The 19,311-nt window shown below is 32.2% G+C and overlaps 1 protein-coding gene across 1 annotated transcript; it reads left to right on the top strand.

Moving 5' to 3' along the window:
• Positions 1-1,136: 1,136 nt before the first annotated feature.
• CPR33 (cuticular protein RR-1 motif 33) lies at positions 1,137-11,874 on the top strand. The gene is made up of 4 exons (XM_073084427.1): positions 1,137-1,253; positions 4,533-4,666; positions 5,080-5,251; positions 11,347-11,874. Exons 1-4 carry the CDS (start codon positions 1,167-1,169, stop codon positions 11,485-11,487), a joined length of 534 nt encoding a protein of 177 aa, XP_072940528.1. The 5' UTR covers positions 1,137-1,166; the 3' UTR covers positions 11,488-11,874.
• The last annotated feature ends 7,437 nt before the right edge of the window (positions 11,875-19,311 follow it).

Genomic DNA, 19,311 nt, shown 5'->3' with positions numbered 1-19,311 from the left:
CTAATACAGATTAATAGTTCTCATTTAACTATGAAGTCTTCATTTTACATTTTTATAATATAGAAGTGTTTGCTACACTCACAGAAGATCTCGTTTGCAATATCTGTAATCAACCCCAAATAAGATTGTAGTTCCAATCCTTACTCGGTTGGTCACAAATATAACATTTTTTAAACCCTTGAGGACTAAGTTGGAACGTCTCGTATAAATGGCTTTCCCTTACCACACCCTTCAAACCAAATTACAATAGGGTTTAACACTGTTGCTATTATGCAGAATTGGGTGTAGCGGGGATGCCCTCCGGGGTCGGTCCACGAAGGGTTATATTACTTTCATTTTACAACAATGGTTACACCATTGTTGCAAACCTTATTTATCCATAACATATCCTAATAACTTCCTGAAATTAATTCAATAATAATTAAGTGATTGTCAACATGGATATATAATACGTTTCCAAGAATATAATACTAATGGAACGCATGATAAATGTTATACATATACGAGTATGTTTTCTGGGTAACTTATGATAGTTTTACAAGATAACTCGTAATTTTTATTTATTTTACATTAAACTTTCTAAAATGGGTTAAGAATAACAATTCTTGCAGTTGCTAACTCTTTAGTTTTAATTTGTGTAGGTAGTTTTATATTTTATCCTTTGTAATAATTATAATTATTGGTATTTTATTACATGGACATTAACGTTAAACAACATTAAATCATTCTTAGATTCTGTTTTCTTGGAAAATGAATAACAATATGAAGGTTCTTCATGTTTAGGTACAAAAACTACAATAAACTAAATTAAACGCATCGGTTATAATGATGATGCAAAATATGTGAAGAAAAGAAATATTTTGATACAACCAGTTACAAGTTAGATTGTTGCAAATCTACGTAACGGAGAAGCATGTAAAATTGTTAATGCATTTGATGCCATATAAAAAGAAAAATGTGGTGTAATCAGAACGATTAGGAACGAATAAATTATTTTATTACTGGGATTTGAGTATCAGAAATATGCACAATTAAATGACCGATTGTTTTAAATGTGTACGTACGTTTGTTGTTAGTGTGAGTGGTTACTTTAGTAGGCGTTGAGATGAGTCGGGACGCTCGGGTCGTAAGAAGTTCATAGGTAAAGATACGAGTATATAAACCCCATGCGGTGTCACCGAGCACATACCACCAGTGCATCTTATTGCATCCAGACATTTCCGAGGTATCCAGACATAAGCGTTCCAGTTATGGTGAGAGTTATATTTGATTTTGTTATAAGAATATCATAATAATAGCCTTATTAGGAAGGTTGTCAAATGAAGTTACCTAATAGATTTAATAGGTGGTACTAGTATTACTAAATGGAGGCGTTAGTAGCAGTAATCAATAATTGATCGTTATTGGTCATCTCGGACTTGTGATTTTATGCTCATTGAGTCTCTAACAGATTTTATTTTGTAAATAAGTTATTGCTTATTGTCTGTTCAATAATACTACAATATCGCGTGTGGGTCTTTTCTCGCTATATATAGTTTAGGCCACAAATTTTGTTAGAACTTTTAAAAGAGCTGACTGCAGTAAAGAGTGTTATTTGTAGTATTGCTTAAATTATGTTTCAAAAATGAGTTTTCGACCGTAATTATACATATACAAATTGAAACAATGGCTTGAATCAGCCTATATACATATAGCTACGAGTTCATGTTACTCTTGGCTACTGGTTTGTGTAAGTAACTGGGGATGTCTATTCCTAACATATTGTTTTAAATACATATAAAAGTTTGTATAGACAAATGAACATTAATTTAATAAATCCGTTCGAAATTACTAATATTCGGAAGAAATTTAATAACAATATTATTAGTAATATCATCAAAATTAAATGTATATAGTATAAAATCTACAGTCATGAAATCAATTTTTTGTGTAAGTTTCGTCATATCTTATTTTATTTAAGATCACGATTTTCACAACATTTAAGTAGGTTCACTTCACTGATTTAAGTAGGTTCACTTCACTATTTTATGCGCATAATGCACGTTTCATTTTACCAGCGCATATAAAATGGCGTTAAGATATATGGACGTACGTGCTTTTATCCTTTTATGTCTGTAGAAATTGTATTATAACTAATATTTTTATATAAATATATTATAAAATAAGAAACAACTTTGCATTCCATATTATTATGTTCTAAGTCGTCGCTTTATCTAAATATTAGCTGACCCGGCAAATGTTGTGTTGCCATATAAATAAAAAAATTAATAAGAGTGAAAAACCCTTATCACTTAGGGCTATGAAAAATAGACAGTAGCCGATTCTCAGACCTACTGAAAATGCATATACAATTTGACACGAGAATTTTATATTTAAGATGTAGGAGTCTTACTTGGAGTCAAACAAAAGCCAAAATTCAAAATCAGCAATACTAAATTGCTTCATTGTTCGCCACGGGGTGGTGTTGTGGTGTATAATTATAGTAGTATAATTATAGTATCTATCTATTGAACATTATTAAACTATAATATACCTAATTGCACGCTTAAGCAATCCGTAATCATCTCAGAGAATTTGATAAATTTGCGGTATCATTGTGTACTTGTGCCAAAGATATAATTTTAAAGATTAAGTATTATTTTTTATATTTGTTGGAAATTAATAAAAACATACATATTTTTATCAATAAATGTATTTCTTATATTTTCAAAGAACTTTATAACGTTAACGCTTCTATTATTTATATCTTAATTTACGCTACACAATCACAATCGCTTTACTATTACATTTTACATTGAATCACCATTTTACCTATATACGGCACCGCATGATACTCTTTACATGTATTACGTACATAATGTACATAGTATGTAGCATAATAGTTAGTAGATAAAACCGTGGCCGCAAATAAATCACAAACGTATGCAGTTTCGCGATTGCAACGGCTACATTGTTCGTAGAAAGGAGCTGATGCCTCAACTCTTCCGGCACGCGTGCTTTTCCGCTTTATTGCACGCGTGTTACATTGCAAATTGATGCAACAGTTTGACAGCCGCTAAATGTTATAGATCTTAGTATATATTACCTACTATTTACTTTCATTGCATACATTATGTAGGTACATAGTATGTAGCATAATAGTTAGTAGATAAAACCGTGGCCGCAAATAAATCATAAACGTATGCGGTTTCCCGATTGCAACGGCTACATTGTTCATAGAAAGGAGCTGATGCCTCAACTCTTCCGGCACGCGTGCTTTTCCGCTTTATTGCACGCGTGTTACATTGCAAATTGATGCAACAGTTTGACAGTCGCTAAATGTTATAGATCTTGCTTATTGTGAAAATAATTGTCTATTATATGCTTTACGATGTTAAATTCATTACGTATCAATTCATGTATATTTATCTTAGTTTGAATGTCATAAAATTTAAGAAATAGTAATATTATTTAGTGTCAAGACAAAAGTTGCAAACGAGCTTGCTGTCCGTTTGATATTGAATTAATTAATAACCTAATGATAAAGCCTGCTGTGTCCTAACAAATGCAACATATTTATAAGAATTTTGCTCTAAGATAATAGCTATAAGACAAATAGCGGCCTAACCCCTGGTTGCTAATGTGGAACGCCACATTCAAATAAATGATATTTTATTATACATTAAGGAACATAATACATTGCTTTGAAGATTTAATGAGAGTAGTTACCAGCTAAATTATTCGTAACGGCTAGTGTTCCGTCATAACTTCCGACTTTACTGCACGCGCGGATACTCTGTAAATAAATTACTATTCCGACAATTATGATTGTAGTGTCTAGACAACGGAAAAGGTCGAATACTACAGCTCTACTATATTAATAGGATAGGAAAGTTATGGGAAAATTTATTTCTAAGTAATAGACGCTCTTAGTAGTATATTATTAAATAAATCTGGCTCCTGTTTCAACTTACTCGAGGTAGAAAACTTTATATAGGTATTTTTTGTTTTGCCATCATTCAATCATCTCTATTGACCAGGTGTGTTGTAAGAAAAACACAGGCAGTAAATATACGTGGAATATTTATTTAGCCGAAAACGCATACCTGAACACATACCTTTGTAAGTAAATGAAAACGCCTGGTAATACAGCCTTACAAATTGTAGTTTGATCTTTCTTTGCTTAATAGCGACAAGGCGTAAGAGAAAAAATACAATTGTGTGTATCGACGATGCGTATTTTACAAAAGTATATGTGTATTCTTATTAATTTGTATTAATCAAGGGCACTTTTTGACGTCACACGTTTTTAAACCCACGCATGTGTCCCAGGTGAATATGAATTCCCTGAACGAGAGGATTTGCGTGGCACGCGTGTGTGTGCGTACGGAAAACACGCGTGACACGAAAAGCGCCTTAAGATAATATTGTAAATTAAAACAAGAGCATCGAATTCAAATGTATACAGCTAACATATTAACTTAGTACCTACTACTTAAATACCTATGCAAAATAATTTCTACTTTATTTTAAAAGGTGTTTATTGTTTTCAGACTAATGCCATACTTTTTGCGATAGCCGCAATTTCGCTCGCAGCACCTGCTGCACTGCACCCAGTAGATGATCCTATCCCCATTTTAAGATATGAATCAGAAGGACCAAACGTAGACGGCTCTTATAAATGGCTGTAAGTAACAACAACACATACAACTACATGAAATAAGTTTAAAATAAAAAAAAATCAAACTATGTCAATGTATAACCGAAATTGAAAATCTCAGACAAGAAAACATATTTTTTCTACAACTTTTTGGGGGTGGGAAAATGTTACTATTCACTTTTATAATAAAACAATGTGATTAACTGATTACAAAAAATATAAGATTTGTTTTGAACTTATAAAATCAGTTTTCCTACAGAAAGATAATATCATTAACTGATAACAAAAAAATATAAGATTTGTTTTGAACCGCTTATAAAATCAGTTTTTCCAACAAAGTGATAATATTGTTTGTTTCTGCTGTATCAGGCGGCTAGAGCCCATGTTACACAACTGTACTTATTATTAACTGGTTTATTAACAGCAGCACAATATTTCAGGTATGAAACAGGCAATGATATAAATGCTGAAGAGTCCGGCTATGTCAGGAATTTCGGGAAGGGGGAACCCGAAGAGGTACAAGTAGCTGAAGGCAAGTTTAGCTACAAAGCGCCTGACGGTACTTTCATATCTCTTACGTATGTTGCGGACGATAACGGATTCCAGCCGCAGGTGAGTTTAAATATTGATAAATTAACAAATAAAGATCGTAGCGTAATTTAGACATTCTAGTGATAAGTGGTTTGAAGGTGGTAGAACCCTTTGTGGTTCGACTCCGGCGGCACCACCGCTACATCTATTTCTACCTAATAACAGCAGTGTTAGGCGCTGCTGTGTTCCGGTTTGAAAGGTGTGGTAAGGGAGACAGACTTTTCCGAGGCGTTCCAGCATAGTCCTCAGGGATAGCGGTGCATTTGTGGCCGACCTCAGGTAGGAATATCTAATACCATCTGGGGTTGATTACAGATGTCCATGGGCGGCAGTAGCCACTTCCCATCAGGTGGACTGCATACTCGTCTGCTACTCCTATATTATTAAAAAAATATAAAAAAGTGATAACATTGATAAAAGCGACCAGCCATGCTAGAGAATCTAGGTTTAAAATCTAGACACCTGATGACTAAATGGTTCAACGCGCTCGTTTACTATAGATATTTGGTATCTATCTTTACAAAATAGAAGTTTAAATAAAACAGCTCCTTATTTAGAAGATATGTTATATTATTCTAGTTTATCTCGACTGACTTCTTAAATACTTAATAGTATCAGGCGCTATTTTTACAAAATTACGTGTTATATAATTACGATAAAATGACTTTGCAACTATCCATGAGAAATATATATGTTTAAGTATATTATATTGAATGTTTGTAACCCATTCAGTACTGTTTTCGTTTCATATGGGACCTACATAACACGTTCAATTTTTACAAATAAAATAATCCTTACTAATATTATAAATCCGAAAGTAACTCTGTCTGTCTGTCTGTCTGTCTGTCTGGTTGTCTTTTCTTCACGCCTAAACCACTGAACCGATTTTAATGAAATTTTGTACAAAGATAGTCTAAAACCCGAGAAAGGAAATAGGATAGTTTTTATCTCGGAAATCCCACGGGAACTAGGGATGGCGATCTAAGATCGATTAATCAGAGAATGGATCTTTTGGACAAAAAATGTCGATTATTTTAATCGATATTAGTAAGGATTGAATCGTAAACTATGCATTTGATCAAGTGATGATCTTTAGCAAAGTTGAAGTTTCAGTTTTATGTATGTTAGTATATTATTTTCTCTAAAACGCGGGCGAAGCCGCGGGCAAAAACTAGTTTACATCTATAAGAAGAATAAATATACCTATAAGTTTATATCCCACGTTTTAAAGAAGGTTAGTTATTAAACAGTGTCGCTCCTGCGACATCTGGTACCTTTTGAAGGTTTCGCCCTCGTAAACACCAAAAAAATAGTATAATAGGCGTAAAACGTATAAAAGATACGCTAAGCAGGTGACTGATAAAAATATAGGTATCATTTTATCAACAAGGAACAATAAAATAAAATAATTACGTAATAATTACGGATCAAAAATCACCAACCAATTTACCAACCCTACGCAAAATAATATTTTTGAAAACAATATTTTATACAAGAGCAAAAACTTAAAAAAAAGTCATAGTCTAATTATATGGGTATTAGTAAAACATGTACGTTCATATGTGATCATCACGGATGCATTAGTAACCGGCATCGTTATTACCTAATAAGATTAAATATTACAACAAAAAATATGTACCTACGGGCATTTTGTATTTAATATTCAGTCTTTATTTGATCCATTATTAGGATGTCAAAATATAATGTGATACATTTTTAACATGGCATTGACCTGTTAACTATCTATTGTAATTATTTGCACGCATGTATTCTTTTGTCCATATTTCTATACAATAGGTATTTTTATGGGTAGACTGGATTATATTAAATTAGGTATAATCATTATATAAAGTCTACCATACTTATAAAGTTTTCTGTGAAGAAACAATTTGATAATCCCCCAATCTTCACCACGTCTGTCACGCCAAGTTCCGAGTTCATCCCTGTATGAAAATAACCTTAATTATGCGGAAATTCCGTTTTGACTCTGTGTGTCTATGTTCATGCTATCCAGGACTCAAGAAAATGTTTGACCTAAATAAAATATCAATATAACCACTTCTGAAACGCTGACTAAAAGTTAGATTACCACCTGCTAAATATTTGACCCGATCCGGCAACGTCAGATAGAATCCTTGACATCTTTATGTTCGCAATCACAATGCAACGCCAACAGATGTGTCATGGCATCCGGTACAATCTTCGAACACAATGAATAAGATCGACCCGAACCAAGCACAATTGAACGTTATAAGCCCAAGTATAAGGCCTTAGCGTGATGACGTCACAGCGCAATGTTTGTTAAAATATAAAAGAAAGAACTATAAAAATGTTAATGAGAAAATGACTCTATTAAATTAAGAAGGACGTTTGTATTGAAAGTTATAATGAATTACGAGCACCTCGGCCGTCCATTCCATCCTCGATACCAAAAAATTATATCTTTAGATACCAAAAAGTTATATTTAATATTCGCAAATGAATTAAAATATTTTTTGTTGTAAATACGCATCGTTATCGATTTAATACTATTATATTGTCCAAATTGCTCGATCGTGTCACGTAGATTGCTAATTTGACTAAAATAAACCTCGGCTAAAATGATGCGTAAACGAAAACGACCTTCCCAAATATGTAAAAAATCGTAAACAAATATAGAGTAGTACAACGTATGTTACATACACAATAACGTTTTAAACGCTCTCTACACTCATTGATTTTTTTTATGATAAAGGAGTAGCAGACGAGCATGCAGTCCACCTGATGGTAAGTAGCTACTGCCACCCATGGATAGGATTAGATATTGATATTGATAACTGAAGTCGGCCACAGATGCACCGCTTCCCCTAAGGACTAAGCTGCAACGCCTCAGAAAAGTCTGTCTCCCTTACCACACCCTTCAAAACGGAACACAGCAGCGCGTAACAGTGTTGTTATTAGCTGTTACTGCTTCATACTAAAAGTCTTAATTAATTATACTTTAACTTTTAAGTTTGCAAAGAATAATACATAAACAACCTGAGCCGAAACTTTAAATTTATCATTTAGATACTAGTCTGAGATCGAACTCGGAACCGCATATTATACTGTTATACCGTTAAAAGACCTCTGCTGTGTGGGTCATCAAATAAATGTTTTATAATGTGTATAATATTGGATATTTCTAGCATATGACACGGTACGTCCGTAATACTTCATTGTTTTATGACAGATCGATTGATCATAAGCAATTTTATCATTTAGCAATATGAATTGATTACATAAACTAACATTTTAATGGGTCAAAAGTGAGTTCATAGATTCTTTTGCATCTGCAATACCTATAACGCGTTTACCTTGATCTTGGTGACCTGAATGGACGTTAAGATTACAGATTCGCTTATTTTTAGCTTAAGAAGAACCAAGATTTACCGCGAAATGTTTTTATCATGCCAAGTAACCGTATATAGGATTTTGTATGCAGCTAAGCGAACCTTAAAATGACAAGTGGCATCGAGACTATTCTGAGATCGCATAAAATTTGCATTAACGACCTCTAAAAAATTAAACTGAGGTAATACAAGGGAGTGGTTTCGCACGTAAAACAATTTATACCTACTCGGAAAGTACGAGTGTTGAGAGATGTAAAGAGGGATGCAATTTATGATATTATAGATATACGTAAATATCGATATTTATATTAAATAATATGTATACTAAATATCGTTATACTGGCAATTTCACGCGATATTTTCGATATATCGATAATGGATGAACTATTCAGGTAGGAGAGGTCGGTGTTATCGCCGACACAGTTACATACTATCAATTTAGAAATCCTCTTGTATCACCGCATGAAATATTTAAAAAAGTCTATATCGCTTTTCAAGTTTTCGATATGATAATATCATGTCGACTACGACCAGTATTGATATAAAAATCGATATTTTTGTTCCTATATCGATATATCGTTGCATCCCTAGATTAGTGGAGCTTGAATCATCTGGATTGCGTAAGTTGCTGAGGAAGATGTCTGTAGCTCAGCGCGGGTGTGAGTTGGTTGGCCAATGTGTGTGCAAATGTCGCTTCAAAATATCAAACGTCGACCCGTGACCCCTTATTGGGAAATGGGAAGTGTTTTCGCATTTGACATTGGTATCATAGTGATATGAATGTTTTCGGAATAGTTGATCAATCAGAGCGTTTTCGAGGTTGGCCGTTTGACAACGCAACCTTAAACCAGTAGCGGTTACAAAACGCATTGAATAATCGAACAATAAATTACTTTGCGTACATCCATCAGAGACAATAAAGAAGAAATTATTATAATAATGATTCTGAAATCGAGGTTTACTGCCGAAGGAAGGTTACGAGTATAAATAAACGATTATCGGCAAGCAACATATCGAATCAAGTCGTCTTAAATCCATTTAAGCGAAACCCGAATATAGTTTTATTTTTATATTCTAATTAAGTATTAAGGAAATATTTTGGGAAAATTAAAACGACGATTTTGGAAGTAGATATTACAAGTTTAGATTTTTTTCTTTTCATCTACATCTTATATTTTATTAAAATATACCTGATATTTCAATTTCATTACTAATGTATCAGTAATAAGACCTTGAGCTCAACATATTGTGGTGTCTATCCATTATGTCAACAAGTGTTGTACGTGTGACCCAAGAAACCGCAATACCGTTACCTAATTCTATGATTGATAGTGAAGATTTGTGAATTTTCTTCTAACATCCTCTTGATGATATCACAATACATAATTACACGTGAGTTTATTTGCCTATCTTGGTAATAGGTTTTTTTATATACGATTGTTTTCATCACGCTAACGGCAAAATATAGGATGCTCTGAAGTTTATTTTTTTATCTGAAATTCATATTATACTTTTATTGGGTTTCTACTACTTTAAAATATAATTAAGAAAGACATATAATAATTGGTGTCATATGAAGTCATTAAAGTTTCATGTTTGTCGTGTTTTTTCTGTTAAAGCAAATAACAATTATTTTCCAATTCGCACGTAACTTTGAAAAATCTTAAGTGCGTGCCTGGAGCTCGAACCTCAGACACTAAGATTAAGAGAACGAGTTAAACCACAATACCGCTGCATTAAAATAATCTTTTACATACAAAAATCACTATTTTAGTTGCGTAAATAGTATCATTACACTACAAGTAGTGCACTGCGATACGTGTTACCTGAAATGAATGTTGAAAAAGGTTTTCTCGGCATTTAATATACCTACTACTACACAGGTCATACTAACAAAAATCATAACGTCAAAGTATCAAAAGTCTAAAGATTTTATTACATAAAAAACAAAAGATTTTATGGTCGAATGCAATTAATGTTACGATAGTATGCAATACATAACCTTTATAAAGTTGCATCGTATTGACCATGTCCAATTTATCAGTTACCTTAACATTACAATACTATAGACGTTATGTCATTTGATCAATCATAATTCCATCGTTATGTAATTAATTATCATTTAAATTTAATATGCGACCCATAAAGACAAGTAGTTACATTCAGTTTAGGTACTTGTTATTTAATAAATTAATTATGGGAAATAAATTATGCATATAGAAAAAAATATATTTAACACCCTTAATTGCTCCGATATGTTTAAAATATGTAATTTAATAAATATGCTATGGTACTTTACAGTATTAAGTTTAATATTGTGGCCCTCGAATTGGACGATTATATTTCTTACAAAAAAATACTTAGGGCCAAAGTACCATACTAGACTGCAGCATTATTTATGTAAACAACTAACATATTGTTTATAATAAGTGCTTATAAAATTAACTAACTAATATTACAGCCATTTAATCATAAATTTAATCATCAATAACGACGCAATTTTTATGATGTGATAATCTCATCACTGATTTATACTTATAATTAATATTAATTAAAATTATACATAGTCTTTTCCTGTGATTTTTTTAGCGGTATTAATTAAAATTTACATTTTTTTTAAATACACAAATTTTATTTCATAAATAATTTAGATGCTTGCGCTTATAAATGCAAGGATTTTAACCACCTGTCCATTACCATTTGAAATGTTTATTAAATGTCATTAAAAGGTTTTTTCTTTGCCAGGGCGATCATCTACCAACTCCACCACCAATCCCACCGGCGATCCAGAAGGCTCTCGATTACTTGAAGACACTGCCCGGTGGCGCTGAGTCTAAGATCCAGCCACAATACCAGCCGACTCCGTACAAAAACAGAAAATTCTAATAATACATAATCCACCTCAATACACATATCATTTATCACGGTGGCAAGTTGTAACATTGAATTGAAGAAAGCGTATACGGGAATACTAATGAATAGACTAAGTTTTGATTAGCTAATAACGTTACCGAATAGCCAATTATGTAGGCTTGATAACATGAAAGATACTCAGACACTTCATGTACCTAATACTCAAAGATCTATGGCGAATTACCTAATCTTATAGTCACTAGATTCATCAAAATACTATTAAGATACAATGATACAAGGATGTACAATTAGATATGTAAGTATCCTGATATATCAGCTATAAGGGATTTCGTAATAGACGCCTCTCAGTTACTGTTATGTTATACTTATTATGTAAATAAAATGCTTGATCAATCATAATATATTTTTTTATTTTTTTCCTACAGAACAACCAGTGGCTACATAAGGATTGTCATGAATTAAAATATTATTAATTATTAACATTAGTCGTTAATTTAAATATAATGGGTACCTATATTAAACCAAGTATAGATTTATATGCTGTAAGAAAAGCTCTCTAATATTTAATAATGTTCATGCACGCTCCCAAGGAAAATGAATTTGAATCTGGAGTATTGCCTTCTACTCTTTTGAAATTGAAACTACTTCCATCTTGGGGAATTTATAACACAGGTAATTGCAATGGATAGTTTAGCTTTTAAAATGTTTTAAAAAAACTCAGTTTAGCATTTTTTTTAAATGGTCAGTGTAATGCCAATATCCATACATTAAGGAGGAAGAATTACTATACTCCTTAAATATTCATTCCTTTTGTGTAACTACATATATGTACCTATACGGTATGCAATAGTTATACTTGGTACCTACTAAAGTGTTGCATATCAGTTACCAGAAAGGATCTTACACCTACACAAGGTTATTGTGTAGGCGTAAGTCTGATCCATTGATATCTGCCTAATATAAGCAAATGGCTTCTTTTAACAAATACTTCTGTCTGTTATACACTTTTAAATGTCGTTTTCTTGCGCAAAACTGCTCGATTGAATTTATTATAGAGCTTTTATTAGTTGTTAATGAGTTAATATACATAATTAAATGAACGGATCATTTTAGACTATTTTGTTATACGTAGTATGTTTGCTACACGCAAATAATATCACTTCTTAACTTTTAGTCCAAGTTAGGTATGATGTAATGAATGTTAAATAGTCACTTTTGCCCAAATTATGTCTAATTATCATGGAAAACTTATAATGCTATCCCAGTAAGACATCTAAGTCAAACAGTACCCGATTAGTTAAGTAAGTAGCTAGTAGTATAGATGCAATGTTTATATGAGTTCTCAAGTTGTAACGCCTCAAATAGAGCTCGACTTGGCGGCGGCACTGCCGTGCTTCCAGATGAACCTAAAAAGAACAGATATACTTCAAAAATTGATTTACTAAAAGTTGTTTCTACCTTATCTATCATCATCAACCCATTGCTGTCCCACTGCTGGGCACGGGTATCCCCTCAGAATGAGAAGGATTAAGCCATAGTCCGCCACGCTGGTCAAGTGCGAATTGGTAGACATCACATACCTTTGAAAACTTTTTTTTAGATCTCTCAGGTATGCAGGTTTCCTCACGATGTTTTCCTTCACCGTTTAAGCAAGTGATAATTAATTTTAATATGCACATAACTTTGAGAAATTAGAGGTGCGTGCCTAAGATTTGAACCTCGGATCCTTCGATCAAGAATCGAGTTTCTTAACCACTAGGCTATGCGGTAACTTATCTTTGGATCAAAACAATTATTATAATATTATAAAGTAAGAAGATATGCATATATTTTTTAATTTAATTGATTTGAAGAAAAGCTAGACTTTTAAGAGCTTAAACTAATCTATTATTCCCATTAATTTCGATGTACATAATAATGTATTTTTAGCAACACATACTTTTCTGTAACATCATACACCATCGATAAATTAAATAAAATCAAGCTGTCTGACTATAATTTCAAAATGATGAATGATTATGTACTTTTCAGTGTTCCCACGACATTCATTATACTATTAACTCGTAAGCGCACTATGAATAGGAGATTTATTAACAAAACTTTACGTAGTCCAACTCCTAATAACAACAGTGTTAAGCTACTTGGTTTTAGTTTGATGTGCGACCTAACATAATCCTCAGGAGTAACCACGTACCCATGGCCGATCGCAGATAGAAATCTAGTCTTATCTTGGGTTGATTAGATATGCATGAGCAAAAGAGAACACTTACCATGGGTGAACTGCGTGCTCATTTGATAATACTATCTATGAAATAAAAAGAATATTCTAGAATTATAATTAGTAGGGACTTTAATCATATATGTACATTGGTTGAAAGAAGCTTTATCTTGGTACCCTAAACCAGTGCTTTTCAAACTTTCTCAATACACGAAAAATAATTGGCGATACATTTACCCGCCAATGCATCTAACCAATATTTTATTACGTTACAAATATCAAATTCGTACAATATTATTTTCTTGAATAAATATAAGATATTCATAAAATATATATTTTAATACTTAGGTTACTAAGTATCAAATAATATATTTATTAATACATCTGTAAAATTTACCAAAATTTTGCGATCCCCAGAAGTCGCGCTCTACATTCAATACCACTGCCCTAAACTAAGTCATATATATCGGAATGCTTCACTTTTTTTTTATAATATAAGAGTAGCAGACGAGCATGCAGTCCACCTGATGGTAAGTGGCTACTGCCGCCCATGGACATTAGGGTGTCCCAAACTAGTATGGAGAATTTTTTTTTTACAAATTTTAACACGCATACCCTCTACATTTTTTCCTTTAGACCTTAAACATTTAAATATGAAATATTATCGCGATAGGATAACGGTAACCCGTGCCGACTTGAGGTCAAAGTTGAACTTGAGAATTTGTACTGAGGTTGCTATGAACAGATTTTCAAATGTATGTCTTTTTACCCAAATAACATCCAAACGTTTAAAATATGTATTATATATCATTAATGTACATAACAATAACATATCCGACACATATAATATATTTATATGTTGTTCAAAAGTTCCTATTAAAGTCAGAAAATCGCTCCATTCTCGTAGGTATATCCCCAAGTAATAAAAATTGGTTTTATTTACACTATGAAAATTATTCATTAATTTAATCACTCTTTCAGCATAAATAGAGGAAACTGTTAACTATTTCAAGTTTTTAACCGTATTATAGCATTTAGAAATAAAATATTAGATCATAAGATGGAGCATTTCTCTTTAAAAACTGAATAGTGACGATAAATTTTCAAGGAAGTGAATAATAATACTTGCTTGTGTTTAATAGTTATTATCAAACTTACCTCAGAAATGAAAACTCTAAACAATAAGATATAAAATAAACGTCTAATTAACTGTGTAATACAGAACATTTTCTATTTAGGAAGTTCTCTAGGATAGGTTTGAATCTATCCCAGGACTTTCTTCTTTTACCGCCAGTCCATTAGTGTTCTCATAAATTTGGACTAAACTACATAGTTAGGTTGTTTCAAATAAGTAAACTTAATTTAAGTGATAGGATATATAAAGAAATTACAGGATATATTAAGATAAAACAGTTCTTCTTTAGATGGAATGTCCCATTTCCACTTTTTTTACTATTTTGTCAATTATTTTTAAATTTCCTTTCTTGTTCGCGTAAAGATAAAAAAAAATCTCGTAAAGCAGATTTCAAGATAGTTTAGTGCTCTTTATGTCGTAAGGTAACAATGATTTCAAATGCCAATAATTTCAAAGGTATGTCGCTTTGTCGCAATAGTATGCCAAATCTACGACAAATCAGGTGAGTATTCGATATAAGCATATTATAAAGTATTTATATGATGAGAATTGTTATCTTTATGTTTATCATTATGTTTATAAAATAATATTGTAAGAACTTGACCATTGAGGTATTTTCTGAATTAGTTATTTGATGTTTTTCTGACTGCCACAATACGAGAACAAAGTGTTTTTAAATATATTTAAATTATTAACCATTATTACAACAAAGAAAAATCTTTACTTATTTAAAGTAATTATCCGTTAAATAACAAAATGTCATTGGCATAAAGGAACAGGCCCCAATGATAATGTATTTTCTATAGGGTAACGAATGGCAAACAGAGCGCAGTGGATCGCCTGCATTGGGGCTATTTTTCGGCTCTTCTATAGTATATATATAGTTATATAACCATTGAATCTACTTGTATATATACTTTAATATACTAATTAATGCAATTACTTTTAATTAACATAATAATCAGAACTTTTGAGTTCACTAAAATTTTAGGCATGCGGTGACTCTACTGGAGCCAATACTGAAATGTTCAGATGCAAGTCGGCACGGGTTCCCATGGCTTAAATTGCAAAATATTTTATTTACAAGTGTTTTGACACAAAAGGAAAAAAATAAGAGGGTATGCGTTAAAAAATAACAACTTTGATTTTTTTGGGACACCCTAATGGACATCTGTAATCAACCCCAGATAGGATTAGATATTTCTACCTGAGGTCGGCCACAGATGCGCCGCTACCCCTGAGGACTAAGCTGGAACGCCTCGGAAAAGTCTGTCTCCCTTACCACACTCTTCAAACCGGAACACAGCAGCGCCTAACACTGCTGTTATTAGGTAGAAATAGGTGTTTACGCTACTGAAATAATTTTGGCAATAGCGCATACATTTGTTCTTAGTAATAAAGTGTAAGTGATGAATTCAGTTTTCTATTTGTGTTTTACAAATACGTGAAGATAATAAAGAGTATTGATAGTATCAATAGCATATCTTCGATAATATGAGTGACTTAAAAAATAACGTGTAGTAAAAGTTCTAATTGTACCTATATTATATTGATAGTAATTTTTCCATCTTCAATTGCAACCTGATGTTAAAGCAGTTTTTAATGAACTTAGAATAAGTCATCAGTAACGCAAGCAAATTTTAAGTAGGTATTAAAAATTCATAGCGTAGCATAGTAAGGTACTAATTATGCCATATGGTTAATTAACTTTTCTACACTTATGTGCGAGTGTGTTAAGTACAATGTACTTACATAATTTAAGAAGCTCATGAATGCCTAGTTAAAGTAAAGTTGTGTTTACATTGGTACTATTTTCTTAGGTCATTTCCAGTCTTGCAAATTTCTTTATTTTAAGAAAATCACAGATCGTAATTTGTTATCTAGATTGCTGGTGACGCAGAAGTCGTCCGCCGAATAACTTCCTGAACAATGACGATTGTGTGAACGCCGCATCCCAATACAAATGCATAAGATGTAGGTACTTTGAGCTGGAAACCCACACGACGCTGAGGACGGCCGACTATTCGTGAAAGCACCAAATACACCCGAGTCAACTATTCACATACTCGCATTCGCGTGTTCTGGTCTATACTCCGCGAATATGAATTAAAATACATTTTACAAATACTATTTACAAAAATGGAATCATCCTAGTTCATTACCTATTTTGAAACAGCGTATCTATTTATTTCTTTATTATTTATTAGTTGCACCAACAAAGTGTACACCATCTCCTCCAATACACAGGCTTGACTATATAACTTACAAACTAAGTGTCACCTCAATTACAGGCACAAACGGTATGCATTAATACCAACATTAACATTCATGTATTAAATCTTAATAACAATTTAAGTGGAAATACAGAGCATAGATAATTATAATTCATTCCATAATTTAATAACAATAAGGATATAATATTATATCAATGTATAACAAACATGTATATCAATAAAAAAAATAATAATATTTAATAACGATTCATTTAAATAAAAATGTAAAATTAGATAAATTATTGTGCATTAGAATTGAATTGCACTAAAAACATTTTGAGTTCAGAGTGATTACCAGTAAAGAGAAACATGACGTGCATACACTGAAAATAAAAAAAAAATAATATAAAATTCGAGTCGCTGTATGAATATCTAAAAAAATGGTGGTGAAAAATTATTACATGTAACATATTTTGCAAACAAAAATACTCTTATATAACGTACCTTTATGCAATTTGTACAACACTATGTAACATGCATAAGTAACTATGATGTTCACGCACCTTACTTGCCTGCGTCAATTACGTTCTATACGCTAATTTTGTATTGTTCGTTTGGAAGACATACCTACTATGGTAAAGGTTGGTGAAATTCCCGTTCACAAAGGTGTATGTTATATAAATTGTATAAATATTTAAGTGTGTAGGTATAATTTTAAAATATTCCAATGTCCTAAATCCATCAAACTTTTTAAACATAGATTTCAAAAATGTTTGCCTCTCTGGTTGCTACCATGGACAATTCTGGAATAATCTCGGGAGCAATTTATAACAGGTTTTTTGTTTTGATACAAAAATATAGAGAAGATTCAGATGCACAACCGTGCGTCCGCCAAGTTTAGGGAATGTAGAGTTTACTAGAAGTGAGCTACAAAGCACGCAAGCTATAAGTGAAGGTTAGTAGGTTAGTATAATTCTGACTTTTTGAGATCATTGTAGAAGACATGTGTTAATTCATGAGCCCAAAAAAAATGTCTGGAATGTTTTTTTTTTGCCTAAGCAAAAAAAAATAAATCTTAAGCGGTTCCTCTATAGTTCGACTGTGTGAGAACAATAAAGTAAGTACCAAATTTTACCTAGATTTGGTGAACCAGATGCATCTATCTTGTATCGACGCAGTGTTTCTTGAATAAGTTTCCTTCAAATTAATGGTACCGATCAGTATTAAACTGCATGCAGTATTTTAGGTGTAGATAGGCTGGGAATCGATGCAACCACCATTATTCAATCGGAAAGGTTACATAATTTATTTAAAAGAGATATCCTATTGAAATGAAGTTTATTTTCCTAATTTTATTGTCTCATTGTTCGGTCCAGGACATTTATTTTCTTCAGAAATAAAGCATTAATTAAATTAAGAGCAGATCAATTTTACTTTTTAAATTGGAATACCAATAAGTAATTTATTGTAAATAATAAGATAGAAATACTACATATTTTCAAGGTGTCAGAACCATTTATTTGACTTCGGTAGCGCCATACCATTGCTACCCAATCACAGCAATGTTCTTCTAGTTTAAAGGTGTGATAAGGGAAACATACTTTCCCGAGGCGTTCCAACTTCCTCAGAAGAAATCTTACCAGGGCCGATTAAAAGGGTCAATGGGCAGCTGTGGCCACTTATCAAATGAACTGTTTGCTTATTTTCTACTTGTACGTTATTAAACATATATTAGATATGCAGAATATAATTCGAATTTACAATATTATGTTCGGTTATGACGGTACTACAACCATAAATTTCATCCAGCCTAAGTCAATTATCGGAAGATGCCGATCGCCCTACATACATAATACAGAAGCTCATCAATCTTCAGATGACTCTTGCACGTTAATATTTGGTAATTCAGACTGTCGTAAATGTCACAAACCATTACGTATTACATCTCTTGTGATTTAGAGACTACGGAGGACAGATTCCTTTAATTAACTTTAGTAACGCACGTAATGTCTACAATTTGCGCTCTCATCTAAGGTTTATATAATTTTAAAGCAACGCGATCCCACAGAAATCTTTCTATAATTGAACTTCTTCACTGTTATTATTGTGTAGAATATCCTAAACCTTGCCAAGATATGGTTTCATTTTGTTTTTGGAAAATTAACATTTTTCTATACGCACATTTACTGTGACACTGAAGTAACCTAGATTACATAGTTTTACATTAATATGTGAAACATATTGTTATACAAATATATTATTTTATAGTA

The sequence above is a fragment of the Epargyreus clarus genome, unplaced genomic scaffold (genome assembly GCF_041222505.1).
Source record: "Epargyreus clarus isolate Ecla_fem2 unplaced genomic scaffold, WU_Ecla_fem_2.2 ptg000021l, whole genome shotgun sequence".
Taxonomy (NCBI): Eukaryota; Metazoa; Arthropoda; class Insecta; order Lepidoptera; family Hesperiidae; genus Epargyreus; species Epargyreus clarus.
This window is presented reverse-complemented; position numbering and strand designations above follow the sequence as displayed.